The 18,392-nt window shown below is 41.5% G+C and overlaps 2 protein-coding genes across 4 annotated transcripts in view; both read left to right on the forward strand.

Moving 5' to 3' along the window:
- Window positions 1–10,860, forward strand: part of SACM1L (SAC1 like phosphatidylinositide phosphatase) — a 31,080-nt gene extending 20,220 nt beyond the window's left edge. The window contains exons 9-20 of the mRNA XM_055803747.1: window positions 614–699; window positions 890–976; window positions 1,420–1,488; window positions 1,592–1,671; window positions 3,459–3,557; window positions 6,074–6,212; window positions 6,444–6,513; window positions 6,601–6,673; window positions 7,123–7,216; window positions 7,300–7,392; window positions 8,041–8,098; window positions 8,769–10,860. Coding sequence (XP_055659722.1) covers window positions 614–699; window positions 890–976; window positions 1,420–1,488; window positions 1,592–1,671; window positions 3,459–3,557; window positions 6,074–6,212; window positions 6,444–6,513; window positions 6,601–6,673; window positions 7,123–7,216; window positions 7,300–7,392; window positions 8,041–8,098; window positions 8,769–8,905 — 1,085 coding nt within the window. The 3' untranslated portion in view covers window positions 8,906–10,860. The remainder of the gene's footprint in view (window positions 1–613; window positions 700–889; window positions 977–1,419; window positions 1,489–1,591; window positions 1,672–3,458; window positions 3,558–6,073; window positions 6,213–6,443; window positions 6,514–6,600; window positions 6,674–7,122; window positions 7,217–7,299; window positions 7,393–8,040; window positions 8,099–8,768) is intronic.
- Window positions 10,861–11,678: 818 nt separating this feature from the next.
- On the forward strand, window positions 11,679–18,122 carry SNRPD1 (small nuclear ribonucleoprotein D1 polypeptide). Of its 3 annotated transcripts, none has more exons than XM_055803752.1 (4): window positions 11,679–11,898; window positions 12,495–12,571; window positions 15,467–15,658; window positions 17,941–18,122. In XM_055803752.1, the coding sequence occupies exons 1-4, from the start codon at window positions 11,885–11,887 to the stop codon at window positions 18,015–18,017; spliced, it is 360 nt and encodes a 119-aa protein (XP_055659727.1). In that variant the 5' UTR covers window positions 11,679–11,884; the 3' UTR covers window positions 18,018–18,122. The 3 variants fall into 3 exon arrangements, with proteins under 3 accessions (XP_055659727.1, XP_005242270.1, XP_027649540.1); XM_005242213.3 differs by lacking the exon at window positions 11,679–11,898 and adding an exon at window positions 12,379–12,401; XM_027793739.2 differs by lacking the exons at window positions 11,679–11,898; window positions 12,495–12,571 and adding an exon at window positions 12,636–12,897.
- Window positions 18,123–18,392: the final 270 nt, after the last annotated feature.

Consider the following 18,392-nt stretch of genomic DNA (forward strand, 5'->3'; position numbering starts at 1 on the left):
AACCTGTATGATGAACTCAAGCATGTTCTGGTGTTTCTTAAAACTGACTCTTTATTCCTTCTAGACGTAACTGCAACAGTTTTGTAGAGTTTTTAACACTGTTAAATGCAAGTGTGTAATAGCCCTTTTGGCCTAGCAATAGATTCAGCTAAGAGCATTGTTGGCGCTGTCAGGGGAGCCCTAAATAGCGATGTTCTCTAACTCTTTCAAGTTCAGAAGTGAACAAGGAAATGGATTTAAATTACTTTCTGTTATTACTCCCAACATACACACTTTTGAAGAAACTGGCACATTCCACAGTATCATTGCTATTAAATAGTGGATATTAGTATCAAAGCACTCGTATTTAATTTTGTATTAAACTGTTCAATTTCTAAGGCTAGAAATATCAAAATGTGTTAAGTATACTTTGGTTTTTTCAAGTTAAATGTGGTATAGATCATGCTAAACTTTTGCCAAAGGTGTTTTAATTTACAGTCTTCAGGTAGCTCTGTGGTATTTTCATGTTTTCTGTGAGCACCTGAAAGGGAAGGTTGGGAAGCCTTTTGCTGATATACTGTCACTGTACTGCAGCCTGTCTGAGCTGGTTAACGAGGTCTTTTTTCCTACATAGGTATTGATTCAGAAGGACATGCTGCTAACTTTGTTGAAACAGAACAAATTGTGCATTACAAGGGGAGCAAGGCATCATTCGTTCAGGTAAAGTCAATGTAAGGAATGGCAAACTGGCTTAAATTAGACAGAGCTACCTATCTATATATAGTTTCTAAATGTAGATTGTATGCAAGATGTGCATGCACACAAATAAAATAAACCAGTCTGCTTGATTTTTAAATGGCAAGTGAGTTTGTAAGTCTTTTTGTTTAAAACTGTTCCCGTTCTTTTGCAGACCCGTGGATCAATTCCTTTTTTCTGGTCTCAAAGACCAAACCTCAAGTATAAACCAAAGCCACAGATCAGCAAGTCAGTAAACCATGTATGTGAGTGTTTTTTGTATATTGGTGCTTTAATATATTTCTGGGCTTGTGTGTGATAGGGTAACGGATGGTAATTGAAAGAATAAAAATCAGCAGTACTGAATTGAGCTTCATTTTTAAAAAGTAGTAGCGAGAAGTCTTGTACTCCTTAAGATGAGCTCAGAGCCTGACAAAAAAAAGATCCATACATCAATGGGGATAGTTTTTCTGGTTCTTGTTAGCAGCAGCTGCAAATGAAACAGCTGCACGATACTTACGTGGCATGTTTATTAAGGGGAGCTGAGTGGACTCGAGGGGTGAAAGTAGGAATATATTGGCACAATAGAGAACATCAAACAGTTAAAATTATGTGGTATCATCAATAAGATTAGAACTTATTTCTTGTAAACCACAGATCTTAATAGCAGTGTACATCTGTCAACACATTTCCTTTCTCTACTAGATGGATGGCTTCCAAAGACACTTTGACTCACAAATAATTAGCTATGGAAAGCAAATGGTTGTCAACCTGGTATGCTTTTACTTTTTCTTCCTGAAAAAGCTGTTGTTCTTTTAAGCAGGCTTTTGAGTAATACTGTCTTTTTTTTAAAAAAAAAAAATATTTTCTTTCTCAGGTTAACCAAAAAGGTTCAGAGAAGCCTCTTGAGCAAACGTTTGCGAAAATGGTAAACAGCATGGCAAATGGAATGGTCAGGTACATGTGAAGTGAAATGATATGTTCTGTGTTAAGTGAGCATTGCCTCGGAGACCCACAGGGTGATCATCAGTTCCTTGGGAGCCTTTACCAACTGTCTGATTTGTTTGAGTTTTATTTTTATGAAGTAACTTGCATATGACCTATGTCCCTACTTCAGAGGTTACATTCTAAGCAGAAGTGAGACTGTGAAGTGAATATGGGACAAAGAAGAAACAGAATAAAGAAGGGAGCTCAGAGGCAATGGTAATGCTAGTATTGGAGTAATAGTATGCTATGAGAACTGTGGAGATCTGCATTTTAGGGAGAAGAAATCATGCCCTGTAGAACTAGATTCTGGCAAAAGGGTGTAGTTACATTGCTAACCTAGTAAGGGAGTGCTGAGTGTGAGCAAACTGGTATTGATATAAAGGAGGAAACACTGAGGGGAACATGTAATTTAAATGTCTGGACATCAGTGTAACAATGGACCAAGAGAGTGGAGAATGCACTTTAATAACAAGAGAAATTACATCTCTTTGTGGGAATCTTGAGTGCAGGACACAATTTTACAACCTCCCTGTGCTTGCTTTCACTAACTTCTAGAGGGAGGGCTAGCATCCAGCTCCCGCAGATGCTTACCCCTCAGTTTTCCTTGAAACTGCTGCACAGTATTACTGTCACTCCTGTATGTCAAAGGACAAAATCCTACTTGTAAGCAAAAAGGCATCCTGTTTTAATAAGGATTCACTTCTGTCTAAGCATAATTAAGGAATTGCAGAGTATGTTCAAGATGTCCTTATAAATCCTGACACACTTGAACTTTTTTCTGCTTGTATGATGCCCTACTGCTGCCTTCACCAGGGTAGTTATAGATGTCTGTCTCGCTTGTGTGCTGCTTTTACTATCCTCAGGGGTGTCTTCTGTCAGGGTCTGTTTTAGTGATGTTCTGTATATGTTAAAGTAGTGTTTGGTAGCCCCATTTTATTAATGCTGCCAAAATCCTTATTCTTTGTTAATTAGTTTTGATGGTGTTTACCTGCCAGACTAAGACTTGAGGCTTCATTGTGTATATATATACACCTTTTTTCATGCGGATAGTCTTGAAAACTTGGCAAATAATAACTTTTGGATTATAAATACTTGAGGGGAGTAATGTAATGCCCTGTAATTCACAGCTAAACATGTATATTCATGTGTGTTGAATCAAACGCCACTTATTTAGAGTAGCTCTTGCCAGAGTTGAATTGTTAAAATCTTGTTCTAAGTCAGTAGCTTTTTAATTTTCTTATGACAGGCTAGGTTAGCTGTTTAAACAGAACTTGTCTTGGGTTTCTAGAGAGCTATCAAGGGAATTATGCTGCATGCCAGTGAAGAGTGTTGCATTTCAACACCTGGGTCTATTTCAAAGTGAACTGAAGTTCCCAATGCGTTTCCTTGGAAGAGAGGAGGGCAAAAGAATCCTGGTGGAAAAAAGATGTGAAATCAGACGCATATCCTTTCTGTACTTACTGGAGGAAAAATACTAGCCAGAATGTAGTTTCAGTAACTTGAAACGGGATGTGTTTCCCCAGACTAGTGGCATCTTGTAAAGAAATGTAAATGTTGTCACCATGCATGCAAGGGTGCAGACTCGGGAAGATTACAGAGCACTGACAAAATCCACAGATATTTGCTGGAAGGCATATCTAAAGAAAAAACAGTCCTCTGTCACTAGCTGGTTTATAGGTCATATCTTCCCTGTGGGGTTTTGAGACCTTCACTGCAATACACATGTAACCTGAAAAGATGTTTCTCTTTCTGAACAGGTATGTAGCTTTTGACTTCCATAAAGAGTGCAGTCGGATGAGGTGGGATCGACTTCAGATTTTGATGGATCAACTAGCAGAGCAGCAAGATGAGTTTAGGTAAGGCTGTGCAGTCCTTCTGCGCTTTTAAAATGAGACCACTTTCTCATAGGTTCTAGTGCCTTGAGTTAAGGCACAGCAAAACAGACCTGTAATCTTCTAAAGATGTATTCATTAGTGTTTCTGTATCTCTGCTCTCTTGCCAATAACCACGTGCAGGGTTGGAGACCTGGTGGTGGGTAAGATGTATAGCCCTTCTTATGTCCCAGTAAAATGATTTTGAGAATTGTAGCAATCCCGCATTGTGACGCAAGAGCTGCCTTTGTACCTTTGGGTGAAAGGTCAAACAGAGGAATAAGTGTGCATACAACTGAAGCTATTATTTTTAAAAAGTCTCTTCAGGTGGTATTTTTTCATCCAGTATTAATTCCATGTGGTGTTGACAGCAAACTGTTCTGCTACATAGTGTCAAACAGTGCTCCTTCCACAGGCACCTGCTCTCTTGGGTGTTTTCTCTAACACACATTGTTGTGGCACCAAACCTTGGCACTGGCGCTGTTAGCCCTTGCTAGCACAAGTAATCCACAAGGAAACAAATTCTTATTTTGTGTAGTCATATAGAAGTAGATTAAATGTCCCACAAGTGTTTTAAGCACTTCCTGGTCTTTGCTACTTGTAGGCATGTGTAGTGTGTTAAGGAAACTTTACTTTGTTCTGCTTTTCTGGTTGCTTCCTTCCTATACACCTGAAGTCTTGTGCATAAAGCACAAAGTAGGTCAGTTAAAACATTACAAAACTGGTAGTAGTATATTCTACCTTAAAAAAAAGTGAGGTGTGGACTAGAACAGGAGTCTCATGAATTAGATCTCTTGCCTGGAACGAAGGCTATGGGAAAGTAGAAATTAATCAATGATATTCTCTGCCCACCACCAAAAAAAAAAAAAAGCCTAAAAAACATATGACAAGGTGAAGAATAAATGGGCTTTAAGGACTTCAAATAAGGAGGAATAAGTGTGTAGGTTTCCTGTACAGCAAGGATCCTTCATATTCTCAGAATGAATACTGAATCCCATAACTTGTTTACTATCATCTGCCATTGGAGGCTTACAAAAGAACTGGGTTTCCTTGAAATAAAGGAAAAGAACAAAAAAAGGCCGTGTGTTTCTAAAGATACAAAAATGAAGTCTCTTCCTCAAGGTTAGGTTGGCTCTACCTTGCCTTGTTTCATCTAGGGTGACTATTGCTTAAATAGAAACAGAAAACGGAGTTCCGATATTCTCAGAAAATACTTCTGCATCTGTAAGTGAGATAAACAACTCTATTTTCTGCAGGTTAAATCTAGTTGTGAAAGACCTGTCAGAAATGAGAGCTGGCTTGCTGGGTTTGGGGTGGTGGCATGGTGTTTGCTCTTAACTTTTCTTTGAGAAATTACTTATTTGCAGCACTTAAACTGTGTCATTAGTCAGAAATATCTACGCTTCAACTATGCCAATTATTCTACTATCAGTTCTAGGCAAAGCTTGAGGGGAAAATGAAGAACAGGTGTTATTGTCTCCTTTAATCATACAACAATGTAGAACATGTTTTAACAAAACTAGTTCTCAAAGAATGATAAAAATGGATCTTGTTAACACAAGGTTGATCAAAGTAAATGCGTATGCTTCTAAGGCTCTTGATTTTTTAGTACTGCATGACTCTAAGACTATAATCTTGAAATGCTGTATAGTAAGAGTGGGTTGTATGCTAGTCCACATTCAGGGTTCTTAATTGCATAATGGAGTAACTTAATCTGTAGAATATGGTCTGTAAATCTTTAGGCAAGAAAGTTTCACGCTGTGGCAGAAGGACAAGTATAGTTCTGTCCTGTTCACACATCTAGCCTGTAACTTGACCATCATATTTGTTTTACCAGCTCAGTTATCAGACTACTTGCATGCAGTTTAGTATTTAAAGTGAGCTGTTTGTTACCAATTACTAGAAATACCTAGTTTTGTTGATTAAAAAATATTGAGGTAACAATCAGCATATGCAGTTGCAAGAGAACATCTGGATACCCCAGATGTTTGCATAATGGAGAGATAAGTGCGGCAGTAGCACATTTTCAGTAGTGGACTTAAAGATCTGAATACCTTCCTGGAAGAAGCGTGCCTGACTGCTTATATGACTTTTTGTGCAGAGGTGACTGGATTGAACCAGGTGCCCAGATACATACAAATCTGGCTAGTTCTGCTGTTAGACTTTACTAATGATATCTGTGGAGCTAGCAGCCTGTAGTCACTAGAAAAAAAATAAAATGCAAGTCACTGATTTTGCATCAGAAGCTGCTCTTTGCAGTGGCATGTAACTCTGTATTGCTGGTTGGCTATCTAAATCAGAGTGAATACTGCCCTGAGATTACTAAATGTTTTATCAGTGTGGGAGGGGAAGAATTCAGGGAGGCATCAAAGTTCAAAGACATGGCTAAGAACTCTTCATATGCTCAAGACAGCTGTATTTTGGTTGCTAGAATACTTCTGAAAATGTGTGGTTTATATGGACTGTTATCTATAAATACTGACGTCCATTGTGTGTGCTAGTTATTTTCTAGTTGATTCCGATGGTAACATTGTGACTCAGCAGGAAGGAATATTCCGCAGTAACTGCATGGACTGCCTTGATCGAACTAATGTGATTCAGAGCTTGTTAGCACGCAGGTCACTTCAAGCTCAGCTTCAGGTAAATTTTTTTTGTATTCTTGTTTAACAAGCTGGAAGAGGAGAGGCTTTCTGTTTGGAACAGAAATGTCACTTTAACACTACAATAACATTCTGCATACTTGAGTCACTGTACTATGTATTTGAAATGCGTTGGCCAGACTCTTATTTTAATAAACATAGCTTTTTCTGGAAGCAAATCCTAATTTTTCTCACAAACTACTAGTGAGCCTCAACATGCTTTCTGTTTTAGAGGCTAGGTGTTCTGCATGTTGGACAGAGAATTGAAGAACAAGCAGACTTTGAGAAAATCTACAAGAATGGTAAGCTGTTTATAGAGTTCAAACAATCGCTTTTTTCCCCAAACAGAGTACATAACTTCCTTAATCTTAATGTTTTCTTATTCACAGCATGGGCTGATAATGCTAATGCTTGTGCCAAACAATATGCTGGAACTGGTGCCTTAAAGACAGATTATACAAGGCAAGTCAGCCTTTTTTGTAAAGGCCTTCTGGGATTTTGGGCATGTTTGGGATTTTCTTTTAAGTCTTCCTATCTGAGAAGGTTATTAATTTGGGGCTTAGACATTACAGAGTTTTGTAAACTGTAAAATGTAAGTTTTAGTAAAATGTCAGACTAAAATCTACAGAACACCATTCTTCACTGTGTTTGTAGGAAAGGAGAGAAGCCTATTTGGATGTAAAACCAAGAAAATGTGTCTCTTCAAGGGACATATATTGTGGGCTGGAGAGAAGTGTAATTTGTTACATGTGTGGTAATAATGCAGAGGCAACACTAGGCAAATGTATTTACATGCAGGTATTCATTAAACATACTACACACTTGAATAATGAGCTATAAATTCATAAATTCAGGAAGGTAATTTCAGATTTACAGATCTATTTTAAATATCTTTCGAAACTTTTTTGCAGAACTGGGAAGAGAACTCAGTGGGGCTTAATAATGGATGGCTGGAACTCATTAATACGTTACTACAAAAATAACTTTTCTGATGGATTTAGACAAGTAAGTTAAGCTTTTAACATGGGGAAATGTATTTGATAAACATTGCTGTGCATTTTAACTCTTGCTTTCCCTTTCTCTTCCAGGATGCAATTGATCTCTTTCTTGGAAATTATTCAGTGGATGAAGTAGAACCTGCTAGTCCTCTACATGTCAAGAAAGACTGGAAGTTCTTAGCTGTGAGTATGGAGACTATTCATGATTGGAGAAACACGTACAACCTTTTAGTCACTAGTTTCATATGATTAAGTAGAACTTGTCTATTTATTAATGAAGCATCCCTATAATCTGGTTATGTTTCTATGATACCTGCTTGTAGACCAAACCCAGACTGTTCCCTTGACAGAAAACGGAGTGTCCTTGAGGTATTGAAAAAAAACCCACTGCTTGCTTTTCTTTAAGATCTGCTTCACGAAGTGGAGAGGGAGATACTCTACTAGTCACCATCAATGACTGTTTCCTTCACAAGCTTCTTTTGTGGGAAATCTCTTCTCATACAGTCTGTTTCTGCATGAAGTAACACACACAAACTTTTCCTCTCCCTTCTGTTTTTGTGAAACAGGATTTGGGGATGTTATGGGTTTGACTAGTGGCTGGTGTATTTTCTTTTTTAAACAAAAGATGAACCTCAACCTCTCTTAATAGGTTAAGAATTAAAATACACCTATCTAGTAGTTATTGAACACACTCTTCCAAATTTTGGAGCCATCCAAATTTTTTTGTACCTGATAGCAGGTAAATAGCTCTGCAGCACAGGCCATCTTAAAGGAGATTAAGGACTAGATGTGCTGCTATAATAAGTGATTATTCTCCTTCTCTTTCCCCAGTTGCCTATTATTATGGTGGTTGCTTTCTCAATGTGCATTATTTGTTTGCTGATGGCTGGTAAGTCACTGTTTTGTTTAATTTTACAAAAAGTTTGCTCATGTGTGGGCTTTCTATAAATGCTTTCCAGAAACTATTCACTAAAAAATTGCTTTTCAGTCATACTAAAAGGTGTTTGAGCATGGCTCTGGAGGTTGAGGGTTACTCTATAACATTAGTGTGGAAAAACCTGAGGTACTGTAGAAAACAATGTTAACTCTTGTAGAGGTCGCTTTAATAGTGAGTAGACTCTAGTAGTCGCTGAGTAGACATCTAGCTGTATAGGCTGGATGAAACCCCAAAATACCTACCTAATTTTGGGCAGAAAGTCAATCTGGAAAACTTAAATATAGGCATAAGCCTATCTTGATGGATGTCCCCCTAATCTAAATCTGTGTTAGGAGCTGTGAAGGCTTTTTTCCTTCTGCTTTTAGCTTTAATTTTCTGACCTTAGTGCTAATAGATCTCTTGACTGACTTCTGTACTTGTCTGTTCAAAGTCCAAGAACTGTGTGGCAAACAGTTTTCCTAGGTAGAAATGGAAAGAGAAAAGACACCAGTACCCATGAAGGGCTTCTCGCCTCAGCGGACAGCAGATCTCTGAGGGAGAGCTTGAAATATTTTCCTTTTTGTACTAAAAATACTTCCTGTGGTAGCTGGAGATAATAAACTGTTTATCTGACTCTTAACAGGTGAGACATGGACTGAGACACTGGCCTATGTGCTTTTCTGGGGAAGTGCAAGCTTTGGAACTTTTGCTATCATCCTTTACAATGGCAAGGATTTTGTAGATGCACCCAAGCTGGTCCAGAAAGAGAAGATGGACTGAATTTGTGTGTGTGGAAAGCGGCTTGGTACTGAGGATTCCTCAAGCCACACTTGGAGTCTCTACTGACCTGCTTTCCACACCAAACAGTGGTCTTTTTAACTTTCTTCCTTGGCAGCCTTGGGGGGGGTGGGGGGGGGGGTGGTGGGAAAATAATGTCCTTTGCCAGTGGTAGTTGTCAACTGAGACCCGACTCAACAGTCTTAGTTGCAATGGTCTTTGGAATATTGCATTGGTGGAGGGGACTCCACTCTTGCTGAGGTAACGCAAAGGCAAAAGCCAGCTTTCTGGAGTGTGTTAGAGCAGAAGTGGACTGCTTAAGCTCGTAGTCCACCTGGGCTCTTTCAGTTGAATTTTTGGTCTCTGGCTTGACAGGAGAGAGCTCTGATGCTGTTCCTGTGTCAAAACACCCAGATGTTGAAGCATTAATAATGGAGCTTCAAATCGTGGTCTCTGAACAAATACGGCTTCATACCAATAAAAGTCTATTCTGAGATTTACAGCTGGATTACACTTGTGATAAAGTCCGTGTTAAGGAGTCCTTCATGCATATTTGTGTGTGGATTCTTTTCACTAAATATGAAAGATTTTTCAATCCTAATGCTCTTCCAAAATGAGCTTTTTCATCCTGTCTTGTTTATCTAGGACTGATGCATATTCTACTAATTGTTTGGGTGAAAGGACAGTGTAATTGGATGTTCCTGAAGTTGCAGATGTCTTGCACTGTTTCAGTACTACAGTCTCCAGATGAAGATTCATTAGGTAGCGAGTTGAAATACAGAATTTTCTTTCTAAAGATGTAAATGAAATTGAAGAATGTAAAAATCCTTGGCAGTGTTTATGGAACCTTCCTTATGCTAAAGGTCCAAAGTATTGCTTTAATTTTAAGAATGGGTCACAATGTAAAGGTGAACTTCATATTGTTTTGCTAGTCAGCTGCTTCTATTCTTGGTTATGTTGAAGTAATCTGTGATGGAAGGAATAACAACGAGGGGAGAAAGTGTTTAGTCTAAACCCCATGTTTGCACTTGGGAGCAGCAGCTTGCTTTTCATGCATGATACTGTAACACTCTTTAAAAGAGACAAAAAAAGCTACAGAATAATTTGTGCTGGTTAATAAATGTGTGTCTTTAAATTTAGTGCTTCCAAGCTGTATAAAAACAAGTAATCCTAATCAAGGACCAATTTTAAACTATTTTGTCACTTATTTTGTATGGTTTGTTCCAAACCAGACATGGAGCTTGCTTAAGGCGCTGTGCATTGTTTAATATTTCCTGTAAGTACAGCTGTATATTCAGATTGCGAGTATAAAATTTAAATGGGGGGAAGGGAGAAACATGTAGAATACTAGGAGTAGCACAGTTGTCATTATTGAAGCTAAAACACAAAATGCTGATACTTCAGTGTTGCCTTGTGTTACGACTGAAAATATGTACAGATCTTTTTTTTTTTTTTTTGCAACTGTTAACTGTTCATTTTAACCTTGAATGTTTCTGGAGGCCTCTCTGGGTTTCGTGTAAACATAACCTGTTCATAAGCACTAGTACTTGCAAAGTATCTGTTTGCTTCTAGATGCTATAATGGAAATACCAGTTGATGGCTAACTGGAAAATCCTCTAACTTAAAATTTTCAAAGGTGAACTCCATTATGGGCATGAAGTACAAGACCATCCTAGACTCAATATTTGAAAGTAATGGTTTTGGTAGCTCACTGGTAGGTGGTGTTTGAAACTCAGTTCAGTTGTCTTGCAGCCTATAACTAAATCTTTGCATCTTTAAAAAACTTGTTACGGCAAAGACCAAACTGGAATTGCTAGTAGAAATTTGTAAGACATAGAATAAGCTAGGTTTTAGAAGTCGGAAGGCACCTGTATTTCAGAGCTTTGCAAAGAGTCTGTATTTCTAAAATCACAAATGGTGTTCTCATAAATGACAATAAAATATTCAACTTTTCTAGATACACTGCCTGTGGTGCAGTTTGTGTTCCCAAAGTGTTCCTTGGGAGCTCCTTCTTACCAGAAGGATGCTTGGGTTTTGTTCCTGGTGATTGCATGTGAAGATCTTGCTATTCTGTGCGTGAAGACTGATGATCTGGCTCTGCACCCTATGTCACAAATTCGTGTTAGTATCATGTGCCAGTCCTCACAGCCACGGCTGGACCTCTGCGCGAGACCTGCCTGCACCTCTGATGCTTAAAGTCTGCACTGTCACCTCTGCTCGGGGCTAATCTTCCCTCACAAGACTGTCGGGGTTTATTAACCACGGCAATGGGTGCTCGGGGTGGAAAGGCAGGGGGTCGTTCCTTTCCCTCCCTTGCTGCAGGCGCACATCTCCTTTCTTGTAATTTTTTTTTTTTTTTTTAATTGTATCGCGGTAAGAGCTGCACCTCTTCCAGCCTGGGTCTTGTCAGTCACCGGTGCCTGGTCGGTGCCGCACCAGGCTGGGGCTTTGCTCGGTGAGCAGACGGCCGTGCACAGACCAAACTGTTAAAAACGCAATTTCGGATCCTGAGCCTGTAAGTTTTTTAAAAAATTAAATTATTTAAAGGTTTTACGGTTGGGTTTGGGTTTTGTTTTTTTTTTTTTTTTGCAAAGCTTAGACAGGTTTAAAGTGAACTACTCAAATATTCACCGAAAAATATCGCGCAACTTGTTCCTTTTTCTCTAAAGTGTAAGGCAGGAGCGGCTGTACCACCCCCCAGGGGCCCCCTCCCACGGGCAGGGTGCGGCCCGCTGCCCCCCGCCGCGCCGCCCGCGCATGCGCCGCCCCGCCCCTTCCGCCCCGCGCGCAGCGGCGCTTCCGCCCATTCATCGCCGCGCTCGGTGGCCGCTTGCTGGCGCGGGAGGCCGCGGCCTGCTCGGAGCCCTCCGCCTGCGCCAGGCCTCCGCAGCGCCCGCGCCCGGGCCCGCACCGCCCCGCGGCTCGCCGCGCCCCGCGGGCCGCCCGCCGCTCCCTGCCCCGGGCCGCCCGCCTCCCGCCGCTATGAAGCTCGTCAGGTGAGCGGATGGAGGCGGATTGCCGCGCCCGGCCCGGGGAGCCCGCGCGCTCGACGGCTGCCCATCCCGGCCGCGGGGGCGGGCGGCGGCGGCTGCCCACGGTCCCTCGGGCTGCCCGCAGATTGACGGCGGCGGGCCGGGCCGCGGGGCCTGCCGACCCCCGTTAGCCGGCTGTGGGGCCTGGCGGGGCCGTGCGGCAGCGGGGGAGGCGCTCCCGGGGCGCGGCCTGCGCAGGCCGCTCGGCAAAGCCACCCCTGTGAGGGGAACCCCGCCCGGGTCGGGGCGCCGGCCTGAGGCGGTAACGGGCGGCGCCGCCGGGGTGCAGTGACGGCCGCTTGGCGGGGGTTGGCGCGGGGTCCGCGCTGTCTGTGGGGCACCCCCGCTGCCGGGCCGGGGGGCACTCGGGTGTCTGTCGCTTGCAGTCACCGCCTCGCTAAACCGCTCCGTAGGGTCCCCGAGCTCGGGGGCCGGTGGCTCTGGAAGCTCGGGGGTGTGAATACTCGGTATATATTGGCTTTCTTCAACAGGAGGGCGTTAAAAGTGTTAAGGCTTTACGTGGGAGTGAACAATTGATTATTTTTTTTTTAACCCCCTAGGTTTCTGATGAAGCTGAGCCATGAGACTGTGACCATTGAACTGAAGAATGGGACACAAGTGCATGGAACTATCACAGGTACGGCAGGGCGGGTGGGGGGCCTGCAGCAAAGCGTGGCCTTAACGTCACCTCTCTGCTAACAGTCGGCAGCCCTGGCTTGGACTGAGCTTTTTCGGTTTGTACTCCCTCTTGTGGGGGCCTTCTCAGTAAGATGCAGGAGATGTTCTTTTTAATTCAGATCTTTACATACAGCCGTGAGTTATGTTCGTTACAAAAGAGTCTGGGCGATGGCAAAAGCTGCTGGGGACAAAGTGCAGAGCTGTGACCGCCCAGCTTTCGGTGGGCAACCATGAAAACGCATGGAAATTTCAGTTGGTCACGGATCATCTTTCACATCCTTGTGGGTGAGTTCACCCATGGTGAAACTTACGTTGTTGAAACATTTTATAACAAGCTTTCTTTTCTATAAAGTGCTGCTGGGAGGCAGTAGATTTGCTGTAGGCCTGGGAGTCTCTGCGCCAGACTGCAGGCTTTGCTTACAAACGGGCTTGAGGGTGAAGGAAGTAAACTTTTCCAAACTGGTGGCAAAGGCAGTGTAAGCACAATATTTTTTTAGAATTTTAGCAGCATGATAATGTTGCTGAGGTGGTTTTACTACCGTATCAAACTGGTAGTGGATATGCAGCTAAATTTTTATATAAGATGTTTCGGTATATCCGACTTTGATTTGTGAAATTGCAATAAGCGATAAAAATGTTACAGCTAAATCATCAGAAGAGGGACTTCTTTTTTTAATGGTAGCACAGATAAATGGCAAATCTTAAGTGCTGATATGGTCTTACATTGGTTAAATTTTGTGTATAGGCAGTTTTAATGTAAAAAATGAATTATTTCTGTTGAGCTTGGATTTGCTCTGGTTAAAATAATGGTTCCATTATATGGGAATGCATCTTTGCATATATTTGCATAGATTTCCTGAAATGGGTTTGAAGACACATAGCTTGGGCAAAAAGGAATCCTGGTGTTGAGAATCTGGTCCCCTGCTGTTGCCAGCCGTCTGTGTGTAAGTTTGTGGGTGTTACTGTCTAGCAGGTGCTTCCATGTGTCACTGAACTGGAAGTTGTAGGGAAAGCCTTTATGGTTCATTTTATGGTTCTCGTATGTATTGAAAAACGTGCGGACTATTTTTGTTTGCTTTAATAATGTCAATAACAGGTATTGTTCTGAGAATATTGGTGCTAGGATTACTTTAGAGACGATTGGGTATGTCGAAGGGGCACATTGTATACAGTGAAGCAAACCCTTACAGTTAAGCTGATGAATGTGCTTGATCTCCTTCACTCACCCCAGGCTGCCTTTAGGAGCTTTTCTCCCCACTGTTAAAGAAAAGAAAACTCAAACTTGGCAGAGTTAGATTCCAGGGGATTGCTGAGGTGCTTTTTTGGCCAGTAGTATCTTCTGAGATTTGGCAAAGTTCAAAACTGCCATTATTTTGCAGCCAGATTCATCAGCTTTGATTAGACCTGAATGCGCCACCCTGGTGTCTGATTGCAGCACGCTTTGTCGAACCCAGCTAGGTAGGAAGCAAACAAGCTGCTTCTCTCCTGACCTCAGTGTTCTTGCAGGCTTAATTGTTGAGCAAATTCTCTCTCATTCTCTGCTAAGAATCTGTAAAAACTTTGAATGCAATCCCTCTTTCTAAAACGGCAACTTTCCCTTCACACTGGTCCATGAATTTCTGTTTGTGACTGCTGTGCCATCTGCGAACGGTACAAGCTCTTCCTCTCGGTGTGTCGGTTGGCCGGAGCAGGCTTGCTGAAGGGCCCGTTGCGTGTAATGCATACCTTACACACACCGGGGGGGCCGGTCAGGTGGAGTGAGCTGTGAAATCTAGAAATAAGGGGAGAAGACAGAAAAATGCATGGAATAAGCACAGCACAATGGTTCTTCTGGCCTGCCACTCGCTTCCTTACCTTGGCAAGATGCCTTACAGTTTGTCTTTCTGTGTTTATGAAACAAGACAATAATTATTTTTGCCACGAAGGGTTGTTTGTACAAGTATTGGAACACATTAGAATTCTGCTCGTGTGAGTGTCCTGTCACTGAGTCAGCAGGTGCTTGTAAACTGCAGTTTGTATTTTTTGCCTACATTTTTTCATCTGAAAAAGTTAGTTTCATTTTGATCTTAACAGTTTGAGATCGGATTCCACACAAAGCTTGTGATGTGCAAAATAAACACTTAAAACAGGGGGTTTGTTGGGGTGGGGTTGGGGTTTTTTTGGGGTTTTTTTTTTTTTTTAATGCTTCTCAAGGTGTTACTGAATACGTGCATCCAACTGAGACTTTTTTCCAGTTTTGGATTATGCATAGCACAATATAGTGAGCATGGTGTTGATTCCATACATTTTTACATACTGGCTGTTCATGGAGTTTGTAACCACAATGATGGTTCCTTACAGGAGTGTGTTTTACATACTTTCATAGAAGATGCCACACTAGTATTAGATGTATTTATCAGAAAATAACTAGTATTTATCAGAAAATAAGCACTACTTTGGCAGTTGGATTTTTCTAAGGCTTACAGAAAGAGGAAATGATCAATTTAGATTTCTTCCTCAAAGGTTTGTTTCCTTTCTTTTTAAAGGAGTAAAAAGACTAGTATTAGGCTTCTGTAATAAGTGGCGGTTTATTTATTGTTCAGTTCTGACCATTTACGAAATTGCTATTGCCAGAACCTAGATAAAGATCTCTAGCAATGAGGTGTTAAAGACGGCAACTGATAAATTAGGGATCAGGGATTTAAGAGAGGAAAAAGACACTTAATTTCTTTCAGTTAGAGGCTGAATTAATGAGTGGCAGAAGCAGGTGTTAATGAACAGGATAAATCTCAAAGTATGTGCATGCTTAAAAATAGCTAACAAGGGACCATCTTATAGGCTTTCATCCCTGAAATTAGACTTGCTGTTGTTTCAGGGGTGGATGTCAGTATGAATACGCATCTCAAGGCAGTTAAAATGACACTGAAGAACAGAGAACCTGTACAGCTGGAGACGCTGAGCATTCGAGGGAATAACATCCGATACTTCATTCTGCCAGACAGTTTGCCTCTGGATACTTTGCTAGTGGATGTTGAACCAAAAGTCAAATCGAAGAAAAGAGAAGCAGGTTAGTTTGTGCTTTTCCGGTACGTGTTTGTTCTGCCTTTGTATGCATTTTAATACTCTGAATCTGAAGACGTCAGATTTGAGTGTCTTAATATCTGCCTTTGGCAGCTATTTCTTTCATCTTTGGTGGTTTGATACCAAACTAGCTAAGTCTGCCTTGCCTACCTTCTTGGCATCTGTAGAGCTTTCTTTCATGTGTGTTTCCCCGGTTTGCACAGGGAACTTCACATAGCCTAATAAGAAAGTACAGAAAAGCCTCTTGAACAGTGCTGAATGCTTCACTGAAATCTCACTTGGTAATGGGTAAAAACAATCTGTCAGAGAACCAAATTTGAGAGGTGAGAATCTAAGGGAGTCAAGGCTGTATTCGGATGAGCAACTCTCTAGCTTTGGCTCCCAGCAGTGTTCTACTCCGCTTTTCCTGTAACTTCGACACCACACACCCTACACCCCAAAAAAAAGGCTGTTAAAAAACCCTTTTCCCCAGAAGCCTAACAGGCTAGAGAGTAATTCAGTTGTAATCCATACTATTAAAGATTAATATCCAGCAAACCCCTGAAAATCTGTAGCTTGTCTTCAGGCAGCATGTATTTTGCTCAGCAGTTAATCTGTTTGTTTTTAAAATAGTAAGTTGTAAGTGAAAGCTAATTGACTCTAAAATAACGTCATACTGATTCTCCTGTAACTGGTGTTTAAGTATTTGGATCTGTGGTCTTTGATCCATGCATATGTCATGAATTGGTGTGCTTACCTTATTGAAATGGTGTAAGCAACCCTCAGGTGGGTGCAGCACACAGTGCAAGTGGCACAGCTGTTGGCTTTGTAGAGAATAAGGATAAAGCTCCTGAAAACATTTTGCTCCTCTCATGTCCCTTAAAAATAATCTGACCACATGGAAAAATGAGAGCGGCTGGATTGCTTTTTTTCTGAACCTCATGATGTGATGTGAACAGGAACATCTGTGATAGCACTGTCTACCTCAGTTTAATACTCCTTGTATCTTCAGTGTACCAAAGCACTCTGACTGCAACTTGTCGTGCTGTGCTTTTCCCTTGGGCTTCAAAAGTGTGTAACACATGATCTGTCCTCGGGAAATGAGATTGTCAGTGGCAGGCAGGGTGCTGGCTGAGCGATGTACGTGACACGTGTGCCTTGGGTCTGACCACTTAGTGAACACTACTATACTGATGCGTGTAGATGCTGTAATCATTTAGTCAGGTGTTGATGCTTCTGGTTTTTTACAGTCTACTACCAGCAAAACAAGTGATGGCTTGCTTCTTGCAAATTTGTCCCATGCCTCTGGTCTTTCTGTCTTCACTGCATTTCTAACCTACGTACTATCAGATGGCGCAGAATAATTGTTACAGCCTCTTTCTTGAATGTGGATGCTAGTGTGTGTCTCTTACCCGGCCACCCGCCTCCACAGAATTTTAAGTATCTTTTGGGGCCCTAGCCTGACAAACTTGCTTGAAATTAACCAGTGATTTCAAAAGTTTGTAGGTAGCCTTGCAATCTGACAGGACAGGTTATGTTTCTTTAGGAGAAACGGGTGAAATGACATGTTATCACCATATGGATCACCTGACCTCCAGCAGTTGCTCACAGCCTGAATTATTCTGTGGTTGTCTTCCCTTTACCATTAAATAGCAGTATTTAAAAGCAAGAGCACATGGCCAAGTCCCTGGCCTGAGAATCACATCTGAAATTGGCAGAGGCATCATTGAAAACAGTAGGAGCTGTCTGGTGGTGGGATCCTTTCAAAATTCTGCCCTTTCACATGGTGCCTGAGAAAGGCTGAGCTTGGGAATCTCACAGAGTGTTAAAACTCACATTGCCTTTAGCAGACTACTTTATAAACCACAGTGCGAGCTGTGGCAAAAAAAAAAAAAATCTTTTCTACTGTAATGAATAGTAACAAAATAGAATTGTCTTGCATACGCTTTTACTGATGCCTGAAAAGCTAGATTTTGTACAAAAAAAAAAAGAGGAGGAATCATAGTTCTCTGTCAGACTTACCCTAGCATTTGGTAGCAGCCAACTATTACATCCCTTTATTTCTGCAGTGAAGCCACAGACAGTAGTCTGTGGAGGCGGTATACTGAAAAACCTAACACAAAAGATGAAAATATTGTCTGAAACTTCCTAAGCATTAACAGACTTAATATCAGTCTCATCACAGAGGCACAGTGTGTTACATTGTTTATGCTTGAAACAGAATGTGTTAATCAAAGTGAAAGGACTTCTGGGTCTCACTTGATTTATCCTTTTTGTTTCATCTGCTAGTTGCGGGAAGAGGCCGTGGCAGAGGCCGTGGCAGAGGCCGAGGTCGTGGAAGAGGAAGAGGGGGCCCAAGACGATAACTTCTCACCGTGCAACTGTTACCAAATTCTGGGCAATTTCGGCTATTTTTTTGTACAGGTCTTGTTTATGGTATCCATTTCTAATAAACTCAAATGTGAAAAAGTTGTCTTTTCCTGTGTTAGTTAAGTCTGGGGAGGGAGGCAGGTCCTATTTCTAGAGGCTGTTATGGACCAAGCATGCCTTGTGGCTCTTGGTTGTCATCGTCAAGATTTCATCCACCCCTGAAGGCTGTACAGTTGCCTCTTGCTTTTTGCCCCATAGCAAGCAATGGTTGGTGTGCTTTAATGATGTTTGTTTGAAATTAATCCCTCTTCTGTAAGGCACTTGCCATCTTCTAATGTTAAGTAGAAGAACTTCACATAGTAGTAGAACTT

This window comes from Falco peregrinus, chromosome 5 (genome assembly GCF_023634155.1).
Source record: "Falco peregrinus isolate bFalPer1 chromosome 5, bFalPer1.pri, whole genome shotgun sequence".
NCBI lineage: Eukaryota > Metazoa > Chordata > Aves > Falconiformes > Falconidae > Falco > Falco peregrinus.